The 24842-nt window shown below is 36.9% G+C and overlaps 1 protein-coding gene across 1 annotated transcript in view; it reads left to right on the top strand.

Annotated features, from left to right (window-relative positions):
• Positions 1-24842, top strand: part of LOC105205706 (transient receptor potential cation channel protein painless) — a 71178-nt gene that overhangs the window by 37022 nt on the left and 9314 nt on the right. Inside the window, exon 2 of the mRNA XM_011175189.2 lies at positions 425-1525. Within this exon, the coding sequence (XP_011173491.1) occupies positions 433-1525 (1093 nt within the window). The 5' untranslated portion in view covers positions 425-432. The remainder of the gene's footprint in view (positions 1-424; positions 1526-24842) is intronic.

The raw sequence follows: 24842 nt of genomic DNA, 5'->3' as shown, positions 1-24842 counted from the left end.
ACTCGCGTCAATCGTGCGATGCTTACGCTGCTCGCACGATTGGCAAATTCCGCAATCTTGCATTTCCGATGCAACGAGCGCTCATGACGTGATTGTTGCTAAGCGGATATGCAAGACGATTAAAGTAGCTAATGAGGCTACAACAGTTATATAGTGATAAATAATTTTATAAGTATTCAGAAGAAGAACTGTTAAAAATTTAATTATGGTACTAAGCGTGCTACTTGAATGTCGCAATTGGATGTCGATTCTGTCAAGTTTCCACATATCAAATTGACATAATCGGCATCACACTCTGTAATTATAAGAAAAGTAAAATTGATTTTTTAGCTCTTAAAAAAATGAATAAATACATAGTATATCAATGCTTTTTCTTAAAATAATTAATTAAATATTAATGTTTTAATTTATATTTGTTTTTTAGACATCAAAATGGAAACAAATGAATTGCAGAACTTATTAAACTACAACAATTCTTTTCCGAATGTCATGGAAAATCTTCATAAACCCTTGTTAGATGCCATTGAAAACAAGAATTTTCGGAACTTTAAACAGATCATAGAAGAAAATTTGAAAAAGCACCCAGCCATTGCTTTAACAATTGTCAAATATGTCAACCCAAACACGGGAGATACATATCTCGATATAGTCAGTAGAGAGGGCCTAATAGAATTTGTGGAGTTTTTACTGTGTAAAGGAGCAGAAATCAACAGAGTGAACGAAATGTATAATTGTGCTCCTATTCATTTCGCTGCTAAAAGCGGACACGTAGATACATTGAAAATTTTGTTAGCGCAACCTACAATAAATGTAGATTTGGAAGTGGAACAGCAAAGTGCTCTACATATTGCGGTGGAAAACGATAATCTGAAATGTGCCGATTTACTATTGGAGAAGGGCGCTAATATTAATATTCTTAACAATAAAAACCTAACAGCTCTTCATCTGGCAGTAATGAAGAATCAACGCGACATGGTGAAGATGATGCTGGATAAATACATGCACCGCCTACAAATTGACAGATATAAAGATTACAATGGTCAAACAACGCGAGAGATAATCAAACAGAAGTTGCCAGAACTAAAAGAAGAATTGGCACAAAAGTTACCCTTCAAAAATGAAAACTGGGAAGTAAATATGCAAGACCTCAAGTACTATTTAAACAACAGAGACGAGACAAATTTTTTAAAATGTATGGAGATAGTCCAAGGAGAGATTTCTTCTGATATTGCAGAAAATTTGTTAACAAAATCTATACAATACAATTTCCAACAAGCTGTGATAGCAATTCTAAATAAATTTAAAGGAAAGCATTTTAATGTAAGGAAATCTATACGTGAGGCTATTCAAAACGGTCATTATGATATTCTTAATGAATTACTAAAAGTGGAACCTTTGATCAATGACTTGCTTCTGAGTGTTTGCCAGGAATTGGGAATGCCAGATAAACAAGGAAACGACAATTTGCTGAAGTGTCTGGAGTTGATTCTGGAGCAGAATAATGTGAATGTCCGTAGCACTGACAGTAAGTATATTGCGATAAATGTAATAAGTAATTAAAAAATAGCTTTTCTTATGACAACATCTCATACAGCAGTAATATAACAGTAATATCACAGTAATATTGTTTTATAATAATAATAATACAGTGAGTTATAACATGAATGAGATATTACGGGAATATTACAAAGATATTACAGTAATATAACGGTGACCTATCACAATTATATTATTGTAAAATTTATGTAATGTTGCGAGGAATTATTAGGTATACAACTTAATTCTGGATCATCTTAATAAAAATATGTTGTTATATGTTATATTTACATAAAAAATTAGGGTAGGAAGTAACGCTGTTACTGTCTTTGTTACTTTTTTCTAGTAACGAGCATTACTTTTTTTATGTCTGTAACAATAACAGTAATGTCGTTACATTTTTTTTAGTAACGCTAATAAATTCAACTGTTACATTTATCATTATTTAGTTCTCTATTATTTATTTAATAGATCGAGCGCTGATTGCGCATTAGAGTATTGATTAAATACAAATATTCCGAATGAATAATTCTATCCAAATCACGTAACAATAAATCAAAATAATGTACAATGTACATATATACAACTGAAAATGTTTTTAAATATGTGATTAATCATTAAATTAATTTAAAGTTTATTCATTGTATTGATCAATACTTGATTAATCATCACTCATAGTCAATCACAATCATTCAAATGTGATTACAAATTGCAATTGTGATAAGATTTAGTGAAAGAATCATATTTTTGAGTGCACATGAAATGCTTTTTTGTCATGCAATGAATATATATATATATATATATATACAGGGTGTTTCAGACCATCCGTACACCCCTTTTCTCTTCGCAGGATTAGGACCAATCAAAAATATGTTCAGACGAAAGTTGTAGGGTTTCAAAAGATCTATTCAATGATCTTATCAGTTTGACCTTGGATGGCATCGCCAAGGTCAGATCGAAATCACATTAAGTTTTTTAAATGGAACACCCTATTTTTGATTCCAGAATCTAATAGCTGGTGTCAAGACCTTTCCAAAACACTATAAGAATGTTTATTTTCGTTGACTACTTTCCGAGTTGTGCGGCTTGACAGTTACACTACCGCCAGCATCAGAATTACTCAAGATGTACCATGTGGTGGTTACTTAGTCGGATTTAATCTTGTGTGTGGGTGTGTGCATACGTGCATGCGTATGTGTATTGGGGAGGAAAAGGGGAGTCAAAGTTTTATGTACTCTGCTTTTGTTTATTAACTGGATTGATTATGTTTGATGATCAATCATGTCCAGATTGACTGTATGCATTTTCCCGTACTTAGCATTATCCAGAATGAACGACGTGGACGTGACGAGAATTTCATCTCATTGGGGTGCTTGATTCACGTGAGTCCCCTTGCCTCTCACGTTTGGGGTGCTTGATTCACGTGAGTCCCTTTGCCTCTCACGTTTGGGGTGCTTGATTCACGTGAGTCCCCTTGCCTCTCACGTTTGGGGTGCTTGATTCACGTGAGTCCTCTTGCCTCTCACGTTTGGGGTGCTTGATTCACGTGAGTCCCCTTGCCTCTCACGTTCGGGAATGAATGAGTGTATGTTTTGTTAAGCGACTAAATGTTCAAAGTGAGCACCATTCTCTGCGATGCAAGCATCAATTCTATTTTGAAAATCATTGGTTGCTCGAAGAATTTCCTCGGCACGTAAGGATTGAATTGCTTCACTTATTCTACGAATCATATTATCCCTCGTAGTCGGACGTTCATGATAGACCAAGTTTTTTATCCTTCCCCAGAAATAATAATCAAGGACGGTGAGATCTGGTGATCGGGGTGGATAATTGATTGGACCGTATTTGCCTATCCACTTGTCGGGGAACATAGTATTTAATGCCGCACGAGCAACTCTCGATGTATGAGACGGACATGCATCTTGTTGGAACCACATGTTCAGGCGCAATTGCAGAGGAATATTTTCTAGTAAGACAGGAAGATCTGTCATTATCAAGGCGGAATATCTATCACCGTTTAGATTTTCGTCAAAGAAAACAGGACCTATGATTTGACTTCCAATAATTCCACACCAAACATTGACTTTCCAAATGGTTTGATGATCTACTTCTCTCAACCAGTGAAGATTATTTTGTGCCCACTAACGAGAGTTCCAAGTATTAACAGATCCATCACTTTTAAGTGTACATTCGTCAGAAAATAAAATTTTCAAGTGGAAATCAAGTGGTTGCTGTCTTATAAAGTTGCAAAATACAAGTCTCTGTCTAATATCGTTATAATTCAACGCTTGATGAACAGACATTCTGTAAGGGTGAAATTTGTTATTTTTTAGAATGCGCCAAACACTGATTTTACTAACACCAGTATCTTGTTCTCGTCGTCTTAAAGAATCATAAGGGTTCAATTCTGTCGATGCAAGAATTTCCACTGTTCTTTCATCCATAATCGGACGACGAATTTGTGTACCTTTGTTATGTTGAGGCTGAACGACACCTTTAATTTTGATTCATTTAACCAAACGTGAAAAAACATTTCGCGAGTGAGGAGTCCGATCAGGATAACGTTCCCGCCACAATCTTTCCGCTGCAATGAATGTACCTCGACACTCACCTAAAATTAACAGCATATCATATGCTTCTTCATTGGAATAGGACATGGCTAAATAAACCTAGACTAATAAAGAGGGTCGGATTTTTGTTGCGCGATTGATACTGATATGACGGTTATTGAAGACGTAGGTGACAAGTTTGAGAGAGTTATTGTCACTCGTGTTGAGTTGAGTCACAATAGCGTTGTGGTGAATACATCTCTACTACATCCTATGCAAATAACAATATGTATAAAATCACGAGTTAGACATCGTTACGCAGAAAGCCGCGCTCGTTATTGCTCGTGTGCTACCGTTAAAGTAATAATGTAATTACATAATATTATGACATACATATGTATGTGACTATCTACGGTCGTGACAGCTAACTTTCACGATTTTTCATGATCTGTTTTTGTTGGCCCGGCTCGCGTGTCTACTTTCTTTGTGTCGGTTGCACGGCTTTCTGCGTAACGCGTGATTTTATATTGTTATTTACATGGTGTTGGCGGTAGTGTAACTTTCAAGCCGCACAACTCGGAAAGTAGTCAACGAAAATAAACTTTCTTGTAGTGTTTTGGAAAGGTCTTGACACCAGCTATTAGATTCTGGAATCAAAAATAGGGTGTTTCATTTAAAAAACTTAATGTGATTTCGATCTGACCTTGGCGACGCCATCCAAGGTCAAACTGATAAGATCATTGAATAGATCTTTTGAAACCCTACAACTTTCGTCTGAACATATTTTTGATTGGTCCTAATCCTGCGAAGAGAAAAGGGGTGTACGGGTGGTCTGAAACACCCTGTATATATAATGAATAGATTTTTTTCTCGTTTTTCTATATTAAAAGACTCTACTCGATTTGAATAGAAAAAAACATTGATTAATTTTTTCTAATTTTTAATATGTTATAGTTTCCTGACAAAAATCAATTGAATAATAATGTGTTCTTTTTAGATAAATTATACGGAATTCTTTTAAAACTTTATATTTATTATTATATAATAATTTCAAATTTTTTTGTTAAATATTGTTCAAAAAATTTGCATTTAATTTTAATATTTAAAATGTGATGAGATTTAAAATCTAAAAATAATGTTTAATCTAAATTTCTATAAAAATTGTATACTATAAGAATAGTAAAAAGTAAATAAGACGTTAATATATAGAATTAGAAAAAAATATTAGACAAGTTTAATAGATATAAAAAAAACTATGTTTTATATATGTAATTATAGTTTAGAGAATTTAAAGTTTTAATATTTATTTTTAAATATAGTATTGATTATTAAATAATGTAATTTTAAAATCTAACAATTCTTAACCCTTAAACACGTAAGTGGGTCTGAGAGACCCCATATGAAGTTTTGAACGCTTGCTATGTGAAGACGGAATGAGATAGTAGGTTCGGACCAAGACGTAAAAAAAGTTTGAAATCTCCTCTTTCAATTGATATAGCTGATCAACTTTTTTGGTCAACTAGAATTCGAACGGCACGGCAGCAAAGTTTTGTTAGAGTCAATGCAACTCATATAGTGTGTAAGTGAAACTTTTTTTGAGTATTTTACAGAAAAAAACTGGACAAAATACGTTCAAACAGGTCGATTTGCAGATGTTACTCGCATATACTCTGTCTAAAGTTGGAATAAAATGTTGTAAAAAAAAGAGTTTTTCCGAAATATATCATGAAACACATCAATTTTCAATTTTAGACACGATTTAATCAAAAATTCCTCATATTCGCCTTGTTACATAAGTACATTTTTTAATAGAAATGACAATAATATAATTTTTTTTGAAAGTATGAATTTTTAGCTTTAAAACACCGTATTGTAAAGTTCTTTAAAGTTTTTTGTTGCAAAGATATGATTTTTTTTTAAAGTGGATTTTTAAATGCCCAAAAATACCTCATATTTTTCATGTTATATAATTATACTTTTTAAAAGAAATGACTTTGCCAAATTTTATTTTGAAAGTGTGACTCTTTAGCTTTAAAACGCCGTATTTGAGTCTTTAAACATTTGTTGTTGCAAAGATATGATTTTTTGAAAGAAAAGTGGATTTTTGACTAGTTTCTCATTTTTGCTTAACGGTTTTGCTTTTATAACTTCACAATAAATTATTTGTCGGCAATGCCGATTATGCAGTCACACTCCTGACATTTTGAACTTTTGTTTAAAAAAAAAAAATCGTAGAAAAATATTGATTGTAATCAAAATTATAGCTTCTCAAAATTGAAAAAGTCTCCCAGACCCAAAAATGTATTTCCGTATTTTACAGGATCGGTGTGTTTAAGGGTTAAGAAAATGCTAAATCAACGGTTTATCAATGTATTATAATTCTTTTCAATTTTTAAACTGGTTTGACAGATCACAAAATCCTTTTGTAGAATGAAAGTATGCACTAAACAAAAGTGCGATACGAGAGATTTTACGAAAAAATTGAAAAAAAAAATTAAAAATTTATTTTTGGCTTGTAGATTTGTCAATCGAAGTTAACTTTTGTCATTTACTGATGTTCTGTAGCTTGTATGTATAAAATGAGACCGTCCCACAGTATAGAGAACAGTATAGAGAACGAACAATACTGACTGTGTGCCATTCCAATCAAAGGCCGAATAAAAAAGTTTAATTCCTGAACAGTTGTACGTGGATAAAATTTGCTTAGCGCACGTAAAGCCCATCACACATAGAATTTCGTAGTGATGTAAGACGTAACCGTAAAGGAATAGGTTAATCACAATTGAGTATGCATTTATTATAGTTCATAGCCTGTAGCCCTAGTGTCGAAAAATTCCGTATCGTTCAAATTTTTACGCTTATGTATTGCGAACAGTCAATCATAAATCTTTTTAAACCTTTCCATGCATATAAGAGTAGTTCGAGATTTGATACGTGGGTAGTAAGGTAATGTGCTATTAGGTGATGTGATAATTTGCTGTAAAATGAGTGATTATAACAAATACCATATCAATTTTGTCGATCATTCAAATAACGATGTGCAAGAACATGAAAAGATTAACGAGAATGAATTATTAATTCAAACAATTAGAGGTTATCCTCATTTTTATGACCTCAAAAGTAAAGATTTTAAGGATTATCTAATGAAAGAAACTTCTTGGAAGGAAATATCTTTGTCAACAAATATGTCAAGTAAGATTTACAGGGTGTCCCAGTATAAATGACCACCACCTTTATCTTGTAAACTAACAGAGATAGACTCAATAAATATAACATCAAATTAAATGGTTTAAACTAAACTTTATTGTGAGCACAATAGTTACAGAAATTATCTATGTTAAAGAACGAAGAGACATGCATAACTTTTGCATGGTAAAGTGAATATTTTTATACGATAAAAATTGTAGCGTTTTTTTTTAATAAATACAATGATGTATGATTTATCAAAATTATTTTACAAATTATAGAAGTTATGTCAGTTTAAAGTTTCGCGGGCGACTAATACCATTTCCGTTTTGCTCCTGCGGTGTGGCTAACTTCCGACTTCTGCTTTGGCGATTGACGTGTAACGTGTTGACATCTGATTATAATATTTGGTGTAATAATTTTATAAACCTGTAGAATTTCGTATTCTTATTACTTACATTTTACGTACAAACTGTGAACTGTCAACCTAGCTGCTTCTATTCAGAAAAAATTATCGGAATTCACACATCTACCTAGATTGTTATCTGAATTCAAAGAATTTACAGAAAGCTCAACTAATATCAAGCCACTATCTGTTACATTTTGTACAAACTTTCCCATTGTTGAAAGCAATCATTCTCAACGTCTTTCTCTATTGATTCCCGAATTCTCATTTGAATCTCCTGACGATAATTCTGGAAAGTCCACTCCAAGCTCTTTGCCATTAATGACCTAGTTTACATTGAACACTTGACACGCATACTAACAAGTAACTTTCTATTAAATTGTTTTAATTTCGACAATACGTATAAATGTATACGTGATATCTATATTTAATTAATTATCTTGATTTATATTGTATCAGCTTAATATACTATTCATTAAATTTATTACCGAAATTAAGGTAATTGAATAGAAAGTTACTAAATATTACGCGTATCAAGTATTCGGTGTAAACAAAGCTAATGCCATAAGATTTTTTGTCTTCTGCTTCTAGTACAGCATCATCTAAAAATATGATACACAGAGTAAAAACAAAAAAGAATCTGATGTCCAAACTGGAAAACTCTTTATCATCCCTCTGTCAATCAATGCATCAACGTATTACAACTACAAATAACTCTGCAACAATCACAATTTCAGATAGAGAAGTATTCGGCATATACGAGGTGTGATCAAAAAGTAAGGTGACTTTTTGAATTTCGCGCGCTCTGTACACTCTAATTTCAAAATTTTTTTTTTTTATGTTGGTACACTCGTCACGATCATATGTTCACAGTTTTGGGGTGTTTACGATAACTAATCGGATCTCGGATTGGATTGAACAATGGTACTCAACGTAAGTATAGAAAATTTCCCTAGGCTAATCGGATTGACGATCTCTGTCTCAAATGTGATCCGATTGATGACGAAAGCGTGGAGACGCAGAAGCATGCTTGAAAAGTAAGTCTCTTTATTTTTTTAAATAATCACACAAAAAATCAAAGATAAAGTTAAAAAGAATGATTTGAATTTAGATTTATTGTAATATTTTTTGTCTAAACACTAAATTTCGTTTAAATTTCTATTTGTAAAAATTAATTAATCTATCCTAAAGTTTGTGGTTATATCGGAAACAAATCAAAATTAATAAAACAATTATTAATTATTAGGTACAAATTAAAGCATATAATATTTTAAGCACATCATATAAAATTCCTGTTTATTATATACTTAGTAAAAATAACTTTGAAATCATTCAACTACATTACACATTAATCAATATTAATTTATATGTTAAAAATCAATAATGTTTCTAAAAATGTTCTTTTTATTCTTTTCCAGATCGTAAATAAACTTCAATTTCATGAATAAATAAAAATTACTGGAAAATGTATTTATATGAAGAGAGCATTATTGAACAATATCAATTTGTGCTAACTTAAAATTTATAAAATCTACTTTTCTTTATTAGTTGTTTATTAGAGAGTAATAATATAAAACTGGAATATACGCATCATATATGCATACAATTATTTTAATTTTATTTATGTATATTCCGTTCTTATATTATTACTCTCTAATGAACAACTAACAAAGAATAGCAGATTTTACAAATTTTAAGTTAGCACAAATTGATATTGTTCAATAATGCCTTTTTCATGTCAATCCATTTTCCAGTAATTTTTATTTATTCTTGGAGTTGAAGTTTATTTACGATCTGGAAAAGAATAAAAAAAAAAAACATTTTCAGAGACATTATTGATTTTTAACATATAAATTAATATTGATTAATGTATAATGTAGTTAAATAATTTCAAAGTTATTTTTACTAAGTTTATAATAAACAGGAATTTTATATGATATACTTGAAATATTATATGCTTTAATATGTACCTAATAATTAATAATTTTTTATTAATTTTGATTTGTTTCCGATATAACCACAAATTTTAGAATAGATTAATTAATTTTTACAAACAGAAATTTAAACGAAATCCAGTGTTTAGACAAAAAAAATTACAATAAATCTAAATTCCAATCATTCTTTCTAACTTTATCTTTGATTTTTTGTGTTATTATTTAAAAAAATAAAGAGACTTACTTTTCAAGCATGCTTCTCGGTCTCCACGCTTTCGTCATCAATCGGATTACATTTGAGACAGCAATCGTCAATCCGATTAGCCTAGGGAAATTTTCTATACCTACGTTGAGTGACATTGTTCAATCCAATCCGAGACCCGATTAGTTATCGTAAACATCCTTGACTATGGCTGCGTTCCGAAATTCACTGCCAGTACTGAAAATCTATAGTATACGTAACGTGAACTATAGATTTTCAGTACTTGCAGTGTATATCGGAACGCAGCCTATATAGCATGTGTTGTTTTTATGTGAGAGGCATAAAGGTTAGACTCGTGTTTGCGTGCTCGGCGATTTTTTGCTGTTGAAAATAATGGAGCAGAGAGTTTGTATTAATTTTTGTGTAAAAAATGGTATTAAGTGTTCAAAAACTCTTGAAATGTTGACAGTGGCGTACGGTGAGTTAACTTTGAGCAAAAAAAATGTTTATAAATGGTATAAGTTATTCCAAGAGGGCCGAGAAAATGTTAACGATAAACCTTGCTCTGGACGCCCCAGCACGTCAAAAACCGAAAATGTTCAGGAAAGAAATTGTGTTGAAAAATCGTCGAATCACGATTAGAGAAATAGCTGATGATCTTAACATATCGTTTGGCTCATGCCAATCAATTTTAACGGATGTTTTGGGTATGACACGTGTGTCAGCGAAATTCGTTCCAAAACTGCTTAATTTTGATCAGAAGCAGCGTCGCATGAACATCGCCCAAGACATGTTGAACGACGTCAATGATGATCCTGACCTGCTCAAAAGGGTTATAACTGGTGACGAAACATGGGTATATGGTTATGACGTCGAAACCAATTATCCCAGTGGAAGAGCCCAGGAGAGCCAAGACCGAAAAAGGCACGCCAAGTTCGTTCGAATGTGAAGGTTTTGCTCACAGTTTTCTTTGATTACCATGGCGTTGTGCATCAAGAATTCCTACCACAAGGTCGTACGGTAAACAAGGAGTATTACCTTGAGGTTATGCGGCGTTTGCGTGAATCAATAAGAAAAAAACTTCCGGAAGTGTGGAAAGAAAATTCATGGATTCTGCACCATGATAATGCACCTGCGCACACGTCGTTACTAGTGAGTACTTTTTTGGCCAAAAACAATACTATCATCATGTCTCAGCCACCGTATTCACCAGACTTGGCCCTCTGCGACGTTTTCCTCTTCCCAAAATTGAAAAGGCCTATGAAAGGACAAAGATTTGCGACAATTGAGGAGATTAAGGCTGCATCGCTGGAGGAACTCAAGGCAATACCCAAAAGTGCATTTCAGAAATGTTTTGACGACTGGAAAAAGCGCTGGCACAAATGCATTGTATCAGAGAGGAATTATTTTGAAGGGGATAACATAATTTTGGATGAATAAATGAATATTTTTTTATAAAAATGAAAAGTCATCTTACTTTTTGATCACACCTCGTATGTAGCAAAGCAGGTAGAACGATTATCTGAAAATGTAAACTGCCAAAAAGCAATCAGATATTATTTGAACCGTACATTTGAATATGTACAACTCCAGTTGTGTTTACTATATTGTATGTATATATATATATATATATATATATATATATATATGTATTGAAGTATGTGTATATATATATATATATATATATATATATATACATATATTTAAGTATGTATATATATATATATATATATATATATATATATATATATTTTTTTTTTGAGGTGGCAGATTTTTTTGTCTTGCCATTTTATCCCTTTGCCTACGCATAGCGCATGCGATCGAGCCGAGCACTCTCCAAGAGCGGAAATTTTCGGCGGGACTGTCGTTGCGTTAATTATGTTTTATTTCATGCGGCTTTAATGTTTATGTATTCGGGCACCTCTCAGCGAACATCACCGAAGAGTCGAGGCGCCGAGGGAACGTAAGAGCGAATGTCCAGGGCCGGTCCGCTCGAGGCCGCTAAAGGATAATTGCATGCCGTGCGGAGGAGGCTAGCTAAGATCGGAAGATCCGGCTAAAGCGGACAAATGGCTGATACTAGGGTCGTCGGATGCCGGCGGGCTGTTTTGAGGAATATTGATTGCTGCAGATCGTCGCCTGGGAAAACGACGGCTGCCGTCCACGGAGACCGTGAGAGCGGCAAAGATATCGGATGCCAACGGGGACCGTACGCACCAGCGGAGACCCGTCACTGTACGACCGTGACGTCACGCGCAAGGATATCGCGCACCTTGTGAAAGGGGTTGCGCCCATCGATCCAACATCGAGGGTGATCCTCCCGCCTTTTGCGTGGGGCTAGCAAAACGTAACAAGCAAGCAAACGAGCGTAACCTCTCGACTTTTTTGAATATCGGCAAGCGCGGACAAGTACCTGGCCCGGACGTGATCTTCTCCGAGAGCCCAAGGACCGGAGACAATCAGGATCATCGCGGTGTCGGCGAGGTGAACCTTTAACGGCGTTGTAAAGCCACGGGCTGATCGAGACGGCAGCCTTGTATTCTGCGATCGATTTCAATTTTATCAGGTGTACAGTGCGTTGCATTGATGCCTGGGGTACCGATTTTAAGAACCACGTTTCTTTCTTAGTTATTTTTACATTTATGACCAAATGCTGCCGTCAACGAACACCGCAGCATTCAATCATGAACATAAAAATAATCAAGAAAAAAACGTGGTCCCTAAAATTGGTACCCCAGGCATCAATGCAACGCACTGTACAAGTATGAAATGCGGATTTGAGACAATAGATGGTGTACCAATGCAGTGTGTAGTATAAAGTGTAGTAAAAAATCAACGTATATGCCATTTTATTGTGCCATCAACAAGAGTCAACGCGCATAAGTGATAAATTGAAAAAATGCATAGTATAGTATAGTTTTGCATAGTATAGTTTTGCTGTGTTTAATATGTCGAAATTTGTGGCAAATAAAGAGCATTTGCGGACAGTGTTAATTTTTTGTTTTTATTTGAAGAAAACTGCTACTGAATCATACCAATTACTTTGAGAAGCTTATGGTGAACATGCTTTACTGCAAGATACGTGTGAACGATGGTTTTGGTGTTTTAAAAGTGATGATTTTGATGTTGCCGACAAGAAACACAGAAAACCACCAAAGAGATACGAAGATGTAGAATTGTAAGCATTGTTAAACGAAGACGATTCACAAACACAAAAACAACTCGCAAAGCAATTGAGCGTTAGTCAACAAGCTGTTTTCAATCACCTACAAGAGATGGGAAAGATTCAGAAGATCGGCAGATGGATACCACATGAGTTGAACGAGAGGCAGAAAACACATATGAAGTTTTGCTTAAACGATACAAAAAAAGTCGTTTTTGCATCGTATTGTTACTGGGAATGAAAAGTGAATATATTTTGAAAATCCCAAGCGCAAAAAATCATAGGTTGACCTAAGCGCACCATCCACATCAACCGCAAGACCAAATTGTTTCTGCAGAAAGACGATGCTCTGTGTTTGGTTCGACCAGAAGGGTGTGGTCTATTATGAGCTGTTAAAACCTAGTGAAACGGTTAATATCAAACGCTACCAACAACAATTTTTTGATTTGAATCATTCCCTACTCGAAAAACGACCAGAATATCGAAAAAGGCAACATAAGATTATTTTTCTTTATGACAATGCTCCATCACATACGGCAAAACGGTTTGCGATACGTTGGAAGTACTCAGCTGGGAAATGTTAGCCCATGCGGTTTACTTATCAGACTTGACTCTTTCCGATTACCACTTGTTTGCATCGCTGGGTCACGCACCTGCTGAGCAGCGCTATGGTTTGTGCAAAGATGTGAAAAAATGGCTTGATGAATTGTTTGCGGCAAAAGGGGAAGATTTTTACTGGCGTGGTATCCACAAATTACCCAAAAGATAGAAAAAATGTATAACTAGCAATGAAGCATACTTTGAATAAATTACTTTTATCTTCAATTTTTCTCAATTTTATTTTCTTACATTCTTCTAAATTTAACGTGTTTTTTTGGAAAAAAAGTCCGCATTTCATACTTGTACAATTGGTAGTATTAGTGTCGGCGTTGAGTCTGTCGCAGGGCGGTTGAACGCACAGATTTTGATGATTCAGGGAATTGATCTCAAGTACGGTAATTTGCCGGACCGTCTAGCTGTTGACTGCCGTGCTTCGCATATCTGTCTTGCCGTGAAAAACGCGTGGACGATCGGCTGCACCGGGAAGCCGCAAAACTTGCGCGTACGTGCGTGAATCGTGTTGCGGGCGTGATCACACGGCCGCCGTGTCCATAGGTGTTTTTCAGAAAAGCGCGCTTTAGACTTTTGTTTTTTGTTTGGACGGCAATTGCGTTGTTGTCATCTTGTATCTTTCCTTGCGCTAATTCGGAATCGGTGGTTTTCTTAATCTAAGTCTTGTTATCGGATTTGTTCGTGTTCAACCAAAGCTGCACTTGATCCCGCGTACATTATTTCAATAAGTTAGATTAAATAAGTTGTCATAGTCCTTTCTTCTGGTCATTTCTGTGTACTCGCATATATTTTTTCTTCATCTTGCATACCATTGCTATCCGTGATTACAATATATTTTATTCATGTTTGGTACATCTTAATATTGTTTTTGCTTGGTGTGACGTCTCACTTACCCGTATCCTTCTTCGTAAGAGCTGCTTCGCCCCTGTTTCCGCTTCTCGCCCCTCTATCGTTTAAAGGAGCTAGCTGGCGCGTACGATTTTGCGTTTTCGCTTGATAATTTATCGCGTGGTATAAATTAATGTTTAGTGTTCCCAATACGGCAAGTACTGTTGGATCATCCCTTTCTGGTACGTTAATACGACGTTTTTGTCGTTTTTACGTTGACGTTGTCGTTGACGCAATACAAGTCTGGAAATCGTACAATCATTTGGGTGTCGTCTATGAGGAAATTGATTACAGTACAATACCGCTGCTTGTCGATAATTATTATGGCATTCTTCAAGTACCAGAACAATATCAATAATTTTGTTCAAAGTATAATCCGCCATTTTGCGTACATTAAGTTACAAAATAAAGGAAGAACCCATAGATTTATTATCCTAGTTGATATTAAACGACTAAGGCAAATTTACGCATTTACTGATCAAACTTGCAATCAGCCATTATGGATCAATCCCGGTTGGATGGATTAAAATACGGTATCTTAGACTGCGTTCGGAAACATACACTAATGTGCCACTAGCCGTTCGGAAATACCCGTGAGTGCTCGGTGTGCGTTCCGGTAAGCTCATTCAAAAAAGAGTAGAGTGTCACACCAAATGCCACCAAACCATATCGGCGGTATTATGACTTTTAAGTCTTGTAACTCGAAAAATACTTAACAAAAAAAGAAAAAATTATAGTGTTTTGGAAAAGTCTTGAGATAAGCTACAAGAATATGCAACAAAAAATAAGCAGTTCCATTAAAAAAATTGAAGATGATTTTCACGTGACTTTCAAACAACTATTCAAGGTCAAATTAATGACACTATCTTATGTTCCCCTCGAAATTATACAACTTCTGAAACATTTTTGTCTACTGGGTTTAGTTTTCGAGATATTTGGCTGGATCATTAAAAATGAGACACCCTCTCTCTCTCTCTCTCTCTCTCTCTCTCTCTCTCTCTATATATATATATATATATATATATATATATACATATACATGTACACCCAAGGACTTTGATTCTGTCCATGGGGAAATTTTCTAAACTAAAAAGTCGCTATCTTTCTACACACTTACAGTTTATGATTAACGTAACAACCAATAAGCTTTAGTCGTTTCATTAAACATGAACTGCAAGTATGTAGAAAGTGATGACTTCTCACAGTGTACAGAGTGTCTGACAATTAATGATAAGTCTCTCGCAGGTAGGTAGAATAGACCAAACTGAGTCGAAATATCCTGTATTATCTTGCGATTTTCGCAATAGTTAACGAGTTATAAATTAATAAAAATTTTGAATTAATCCCGCCACCGCCAAATTCAAGCGCGCGATCAAGATTGCCAAGCACGCAGGGTATGGAGTTTACTGCTTGCCGTGGGGAGCGAGGGCTACGCAGGAACGTCGCATAACGCTAGGCCCCCACTTCCCACGGCAAGCAGTAAACTCCACGCCCTGCGTGTTTGGCAATCTCGATTGCGCGCTCGGATTTGGCGGTGGGCAAAACTAATTTGGAATTTTTATTAGTTTATAACTTGTTAACTATTGCGAGGATCCCAAAGTGGTACAGGACTTATCAACTCAGTTTGGTCCATTTTACCTATATGCAAGAGATTTATTATTAATTGTCAGACACCCTGTGTGTGTGCGTGCGTGCGTGCGTGTGTGTGTGTGTGTGTGTATACACACAACATTTTACTAATAAATTGTATTAATATAAATCGTATTAATCAATACTTTCATTTTGAATTGCCGCGTTTTGACTTATTGCTTTAACCAATCATTTGACACTGTTGTACCAATATAATCAATAACATTTTTTGTGTCCATCTATTAAACATAATAACATAAAAATTTGTAGTAGAATTACAAAATGTACTTATAGTAAAATAACATAAAATAAACTTATATATATATAAGTTTGAACGTTCCCGCCAAACATGGTCGCGATCATCGGACGACGAGTGATACTTACCGACAGGACGGCCGCCGAGAAAATGTGTCGGGACTTTTGAGCGGAGGACTTGAGAACGAATGTTCATGCATGTTGGGGTGTGGTTGTTGTTAAAGAGCGTAATCGACATTAGTGTTGATTCAGGTGTGTAAATGGCTTTATTGATTGTCTTTATTGTATTTCAAATTTGTCTATGTGTGTTTCATAAACAGTTATTCAACTACATCAGCACGTGTCTGAGTTTGACTTCAACCTAACCTAACCTCCTAATCTCCCTCAAGTTAGAAGACTCTAATTTCTAGTTTTATATATATATATATATATATATATATATACACACACACACACACACGCACACGCACACACACAATATATATATATATATATATATATATATATATATATATATATTACTACATATTTTATTTTGTTACTTTATTGTAAGTTTATAAATACAAATTAACAATAAATACAGATACACGTTTAACTTAAGATGTATATTTATATCAATGATTTACACACATCAAATACTCAATTAATATTTAAATATGTACTTAAACCGAACTACGAGGTGTGTTCAAAAAGTATCGCGAATTTTGTGTTTTTTCAAAAATTATTTATTTATTCATGAATATCTATTTTGTCCCCTTCAAAGTAATCCCCATGAGATATTATACACTTGTGCCAACGGTTTTTCCAATCTTCGAAGCACTTCAAAAAATCATTTTTTTTTATCTTGTTCAGCTCCTCCTTCGATGCCGTCTTTATCTCGTCAAGCGTAGCGTAACGTCGTCCTTTCATGGGCCTCTTCAGTTTAGGGAACAAGAAAAAGTCACAGGGGGTCAGATCTGGGGAATACGGTGGCTGCGGCATCATTAGTGTGTTGTTTTTGGCCAAAAAGTCGCGCACAAGCAACGATGTGTGAGCAGGGGCGTTATCGTGGTGCAAAAGCCAATTTTTGTTCTTCCACAAATCCGGGCGTTTCTGGCGGATTGCTTCGCGCAAATTGCGCATAACTTGCAAGTAATATTCCTTATTGACCGTTCTACCCTGTGGCAAGAACTCATGATGCACCACGCCCCTGCAATCGAACAAAACTGTCAGCAAAACTTTCACATTCGACCGAACTTGGCGCGCTTTTTTCGGTCTTGGTTCGTGCGGCAGCTTCCATTGAGATGATTGAGCTTTGGTTTCCACGTCATAACCATAAACCCACGATTCGTCACCAGTTATGACCCTCTGGAGCAAATTTGGGTCGTCGCGGACAGAGTCCAACATCTCATTAGCAATGTTCATGCGATGCTGTTTTTGGTCGCAATTGAGCAATTTTGGTACGAATTTCGCGGCGACCCGTCTCATGCCCAAATCATTGATAAAAATCGAATGGCACGAGCCAATCGATATGTTTAGGTCCTCAGCAACTTCTCTAACGGTGATTCGACGATTGGCCAATACCATTTTCTCCACTTCATTAATTTTTTCGTCTGTTGTTGAAGTGCTCGGGCGTCCGGCACGCTCTTCGTCGTTCACATCTTCTCGGCCTTCTGAGAACATTTTGTACCACCGATAAACGTTGCTTCGGTCCAAGGTAGCTTCTCCGTATGCCACAGTCAACATTCGGAATGCATCCGCGCACTTAATTTCGTTTTTCACACAAAATTTGATACAGGTTCTTTGATCCATTTTTTTGAATAGGTAAAAATCGAAGACGATCCAAAACACGTGCAAGCAAAGCAGCTGTCAACAATTAAGTGAACATTCAAAATGGCCGAGCTTGTCGGCATAAGTGAGAGACATGAGTACCAACATAACGCCACAAAAAGATCGAAATTCGAATATACGTAACCCGCGAAAATTCAAAATTCGCGATACTTTTTGAACACACCTCGTATGTAATTAAAGTCAAAAATTTACTGGAATAAATATAAATTTGTAGAATTCAGTGGTTTATTTGCGCCTAATTATTGTATTATTACATATTGTACATGTGTCATAAATTCATAGAAATAAGTCAATATTAATAATTAATTTTGAGATGGGTCTTGGCTGTTGAAGCCTCGGTGTATATCAAGAAACGCGGTAACGGCTTGCGCTATGTATATTTTTTTTTGTCCTTCCAAAAGACGCTACCGCGTATCATTTATAGGAGGAAACACAATTTTTTATAAATAAATAGTTGTTTTTCTCAAACAAATTAATTTTATTAAAAAATGAATATATAATAGGGCCAAATATCGATTTTTCCGAGTACAATGACACAAGAATGACGTCCGTAAGTGCATTTGATTCTGAGATATGAATTATGCATGTATTTTTCAGCCTGATTTATGTCATAAAAAAATTCAGATACGTCGTCGTCGTCGTCGTCGTCGTCTCCATCTTCGTAAAATTTTAGATTTGTACCCCTTGGTCCAAATATACACAACCCGAATGGGGAACTGTACAGAGATGAATCTAATGGGGGTAAATAGTGTTCTTCGAGTATTCTAACATTGATCTTCGGTACCAATCCCTTCTATCACCAACTCCTATAAATTTATTTGATGATATCTTCAAAAAATTTCAGATTTGTCCCCTTTAGCGACAATTTTGAAAAGATATACAAATATATATAAAAAATATTTTAGACTTGGTCTCTTTCCCTCTGTTTTTCATTCTTTCCTTTGCTTACTTTCGTTCTCCCTCGCTCTCCCGCGCTCTCTCTCGCTTTTTATCGGTCTCCTTCGCTTTTCCCCGTTCTCCCTCGTTCTTTAACGCTCTCTCTCATTCTCTACCGCTCTCCCTCGCTCTCTACCGTTCTCACCCGCCCTCTCTAACTTTCGTTCACTCTCTTTCTCTCTCTCTCTCCCTCTCCTTTGCTCTCTATTGCTCTTCCACGCTCTCTCTCTCAATCTCTACCTTTATCCTTAGCTCTTTCACGGTCTTTCTCGCTCTCTACCACTTTCCCACGCTCTACCACACTCTTTCGCTCTCTACCGCTCTCCCTCGCTCTCTCTCGCTCTCCTTCGCTCTCTATTGCTCTTCCACGCTCTCTACGTCTTTTCTTTGCTCTCCCTCGCTCTCTACCTCTTTCCTTTGCTCTCTCACGCTTTTTTTCGTTTTCTACCGCTCTTCCACGTTCTTTCTTGCTCTCTACCTCTCTTCCTCGTCCTCTCTCACTCTCTCCTGCTCTCGCTCGTTCTCTACCACTGTCTCTCGCTTTCTACCGCTCTCCTTCGCTCTTTCGCTCTCCTTCACTCTCTCTCGTTCTCCTTTGCTTTCTTTCGCTCTTCTTCGCTCTCTATCACTCTTCCATGCTCTCTCTTGCTCTCTATCTTTCTCCTTTGCTCTCTTACGCTCTTTCTCGTTCTCTACCGCTCTCCCAAGTTCTCTCTCGCTCTATACCATTCTTTCTCGCTACCTCCCGTTCTTCCTCGTTCTTTACCACTGTCTCTCGCTCTCTATCGCTCTCTATCGCTCTCTCTCACTTTCTATTGCTCTTCCTTACTTTCTCACGCTCTTTCTCACTTTCTTTTGTTCTCTACCGCTCTCCCACATTTTCTCTCTCTCTCGCTCTCTACCGCTCTTTCTCGCCCTCTCTTGTTCTTCCTTGTTCTCTACAGCTGTCTCTCACTCTATACCGCTCTCCCTTGTTCTCCCACGCTTTCTCTCTCTCTCGCTCGCTTGGCCTTGCTAAGAGCCGCTCTTCCAACCTTCACTTTAATCTCTCTCTGGAGGATTTGAACACTTTCTTTACCACTGCTCATCTCTCTCACTCCTCTCATTCTTCTTCTTCCTTTTTCCCACCCATCTTCCCTCCTAGTCATGCGTCTCTGACCCTGCTACCTTCTACTTTCCCCACATCCTTCCGGAAACCCTACTTAAGGCCCTTAGAGCAAGTTTCTCCGACGCAAGTGGTCTTAATGGCTTAAATTGCCATATTATTCTCCTTTGTCTCCCTGTCATTTTTCCCGTCATCTTCGATTTTTTCAACTTCTTCTTTAACTCCTCCACCTTTCCCCTTTTCTGGAAAACTTTGCATGTCATTCCTCTCCCCAAAACCGGTAATCGCTCCGTCCTGTCTGACTTTCGTCCCATCTCTCTCCTCTGCTTCCTTTCCAAGGTGCTTGAGCAAATTGCCTACGACAGCATGGTTATTTATATTTCTCATCACAATCTCCTCGATTCTTTCCAGACCGGCTTCCGGAAGGGCTACAGCACGCAAACCGCCCTTATCAAGCTGGTAGACGATGTAAGACTGGCCATTGACAGACGCATAATCACTCTTTTACTCATGTTTGACTTATCCAAAGCTTTTGACTCTGTCTCCCACGTGCTTCTTCTTGAGAAGCTAAGCATCTTTAAGATCTCGTCGTCTGCTCTGGCCTGGTTTTGGTCCTACCTTTCTGACAGACACCAACCCGTTAAAGGGCCTGACGGCTCTTTCTCATCCGCGCAGCCGGTGTTCTTTAGGGCTCCGTCTTGGGGCCCCTACTTTTCTCTCTTTTCGCGAACGACCTTAGGCACTTGCTCAGGCACTGTCACCACCTGCTCTAGGCCGTCAACCTTCAAATCTATCTCCACTTCTCTCCTCATGACCTTCCTAATGCGGTCGCGCTTGTCAACGAGGACATCACTGCGGTCGAGAGATGGGCGGCGCACAATCTTCTCAAACTAAATGCCGCTAAGACCAAAGCACTTTTTATGGGCAGTGCTAGGTTTGCCAACTCGATCCCTACGTCTAGCATAGACTTGTTTGTCAATCATACACATGTTCAGTTTACTGACAAAGTCCGTAACTTGGGGTTGCTCATAACTAACTATCTGAGCTGGGCTCATCAAATCCGATCTATTTTGAGCTAGGTCAACGAAATTCTCTGGCGCCTGAACTATTTCAAAAATGGCCTCGCGCTTTTCCTGAGAGTGCAACTTATTAGGTCACTAGTCTTTCAAGTCCTCGACTACTGCGCCGCGTTCTCACTGACTTAACGGGACAACAGAGGCTCAAGCTCATGCGCTTAATGAACGCCTGTGTTTTATTTTTGACCTTGGTCGGGACAAACATGTGTCCCCCCCCCCTTTTTTTTGGGTAACGGAGAGAAAATGCGTTATCGCATACCCCAGACCTCGGGGAAGGCCTGGTGGTTATGTGGGGCTCTTCCCCGCCGACGACGTGTTGGTGGGGACATACCCACTAAAATCTCTCCGGGTGTCCTACCCTGGTCCATGACTGGGGGGCTCCGGGAACGCGTGCAGCATACTTCCGGAGCCCCCCGGACCCGGTCGGCCTGGGCCGACTCGGCGCGCCAGGTGCGTCCTGACGATGGACGCACCTGGCAGGGCTTTAGGACCTAGTCTGCCCTAGGTCGGAGGAGGGGGACACCATCTCCCATCCCGCCTCTGCCCCTGGTGTTTTGGGGGTAAAGTCCGGCGTATCCGGCCCCCGCCGTAACCCCGGGTCTCTTCGCGCCGCGCTGACGGCGGCGCGGTCCTCCCTACTACCCTGGGGGGGAGGGGAGAAGATCCTTCCCCCCCCGGCGAGGCAGTGGGAGGAGCGACTCCGCGTTATACCGCAGGGTCACTCCCCCCAGACCGTCAGGTCGGATCTGCCTCGCCGGGCTTCTCGGTGCGAGCGCACGTAGTGCGCGTAGCACGCGCTCGCTCGCTCGTGGCGAGCGAAGCGCCGGAGATTGCGGAGGCGAGCGAGCTCGCTCCGCGATCGCGTGTGTCGTATCGCTACCGCCGGTCCTCTCGGAGGTAGCCGGTCGGCGACACAACATGTGTCCCCCTGGTACGAGCGTCTGGGTTGGTTGTCTGCCGATAACCGAAAAGAATACTTGACCTGCTGCCTAACCTTTTCCATTATCCATTCCGGCTCTCCTTCCTTCTTGGTACACAATCTCCAGCCAGCTCCTAGGTCTTTCTTCCATCGTCGCTCCCCTTCTTCTCCTTGCAACTTAGCAGTTTCTTGTTGTCGCACCTCCATCTATCAGCATTTGTTCCTTCTCTCTGGCTGTACCATGTGGAATGCTCTCCCGCCACACATTAAAGAGACGAACTCCTTAGCATTGTTCAGGAACCTTTTCTTTGGCCATCTGCTGCGGAGGGACGGGGTCTAACCTCATGTTCTTCATTCTTTATTTCAACTCTTTTCTCTTTATTCTTTTCTTTTTATCCAACCCGGGGCGACATCAAATTCCGATCTCCTTTTTATTATTGATGCACCTCGCGTTGCTCACGCTGCAATTTTCATACTTTTCTTTTAGCACACCTTCTTTGACTTCTTATTCCTTCGCGCTTATCCTTACTGCTTCTATTTTATTTCTATCTTTTTGCGCTCTTATTTTTATTGCGTTTCACTTCCGTCCATACGTTAAAACGCTAATTTTTTTATGTAAGTTTGATTTTTTTAAGTTTGTTATTTTATTTTATTTTTATTTTATTCTTTTATTTTAAGTTCTGTTTATCTTAAGTTTATTTGTCTTCTTTACTTCTGTTATTTTCTTTTCTTTTGTTTATTTTTGTTATTTACATTGTACTCTACCCTTGTACTTATTTCCTGTATTTTGTTCTTAGAGGGCTACGCTCTAGAATAATAATAAACGCTAAGTCAGTCAGTCAGTCTCTACCCCTTTTCCTCGTTTTTTTCTACTCCTTTCTCTCGCCTTTTCTCAATTTCTACTTTTCTCCCTCGCTCTCTACCGCTCTCCTTCGCTTTCTATCGCTTTTCCTCGTCTTTTCTCGCTCTTCCTCGCTATTTACCGAACTCATTCGCTTTCTGTCTTTCTCTTTTTTTGTGTCCAGATATTTACTTTCGTGATTAAAACATACATTTTCTTTTGTGCCTATATAACCTTACTATGTTTATGACATATAATGTTACTGTTCCAACATACTTAGCAAAAATTCATGAAATCCGCCTTAAAGACATTAAAAATGTAAAAAAAAGCACCAAGTATATTTTTTTGTAATATAAAACCAAACTAAAACTACAACACATAAATTAAACCAAATATAATATCATCAAAAGAAGTGAAATCAAAAATATTGTAAGTATATTTATTACCGATGGGTTGGGAGTTTTATGACCACGTTGCGATTGACTACCATCCACTTACAGTGTTAAAACGGTGGAAAAATTATAGGTACCAGCCGCTCAAATGACTGTGATCAATCGCAACGTGGTCAAATGGGTCACTCCCGTACCGATGAGCAGCAAACTATGTGACAAATAAAATCAAAGATAGGCACAATCTTTAGGAGCAGGGTACTTGGCGTACTCGTATTTTTTATACAATTTTTAGAGCACGCAGTCCTATTGTTCATACTTTTACTTAAATTACTGACGAATCTCAAAATATTCTATTCACTTATTTATAAATTTTTATAATAATAATTATTTAGAAACTAGTAAGTACTTTTTTATTATCTTTTGTAATGCTATAGTAAATGACAAGATTTAAAAATTACATTATTTGATAAGTAGTATTAAATTTAATAATAAATACTGTAAATATTCAAAGTAAGCTATTTGGTACATTAAACAAGCTTATCTTTATTTACCTAACAATTTTTCTAATTCTTTATTTTTTAGCATACTGTATTTTATAACATCATTTCTATCGGAATTTGGATTAATTTTGATAAATATTGATGTAATTATTAGGACTATATTCCAATCAATGCCAGTATTAAAAATTGATTTAATCATTGTTTAAAAAATCTTGTAAATAATGATTAAAGTGTAGGTTATATTTTAAATAAAAAAAGTAAATATAAAAAATAGTAAATATAAAAAAAGTAGCGGAATTTATGACTACTCATGTGTAAGATACACGGCACATCAATTATTTACAAATAAGATTTACAAATATGATATAAAATAACATAATGGCTTATAAAATGTGTTTACAAAGTTTATTAGAGAATAAAAACAGTAAATATGTTTACAGAGTAATAATAATGCAATATTGAAGAAATTAATATGCACAGACATCAACAGAGTACAGATATTGTCGCATAGTGCTCAACATAGGGTAAGTGCTGCTTTCCAGTCACGCAGTGTCTGTATTAGGGCATCCCGCTGAAAAGACCGTATATCCTAAACAAGTGGAATATACAAGATATCAAACTAAATAAAGAATACAAGAGCTATGCATTTGTATCTTGCTTGTATTTCATTCTTTACTATCGCTCTACATTTACATATCATGAAATAATCATTATGCCTCTTATATTTTGTACAGTAATCATTTTATGTAGATGGTAATACACGATCGCGCTACTTTTACATGAAAAAATTAATTCAATTCACAATATTTTCGTTAATATTAACAATAAAGAACTGTAATTACAATACGATACTAATATAGCATAAAGGCACATAACAAAGTGA

Source organism: Solenopsis invicta, chromosome 14, assembly GCF_016802725.1.
Source record: "Solenopsis invicta isolate M01_SB chromosome 14, UNIL_Sinv_3.0, whole genome shotgun sequence".
Classification (NCBI taxonomy): Eukaryota; Metazoa; Arthropoda; class Insecta; order Hymenoptera; family Formicidae; genus Solenopsis; species Solenopsis invicta.
This window is presented reverse-complemented; position numbering and strand designations above follow the sequence as displayed.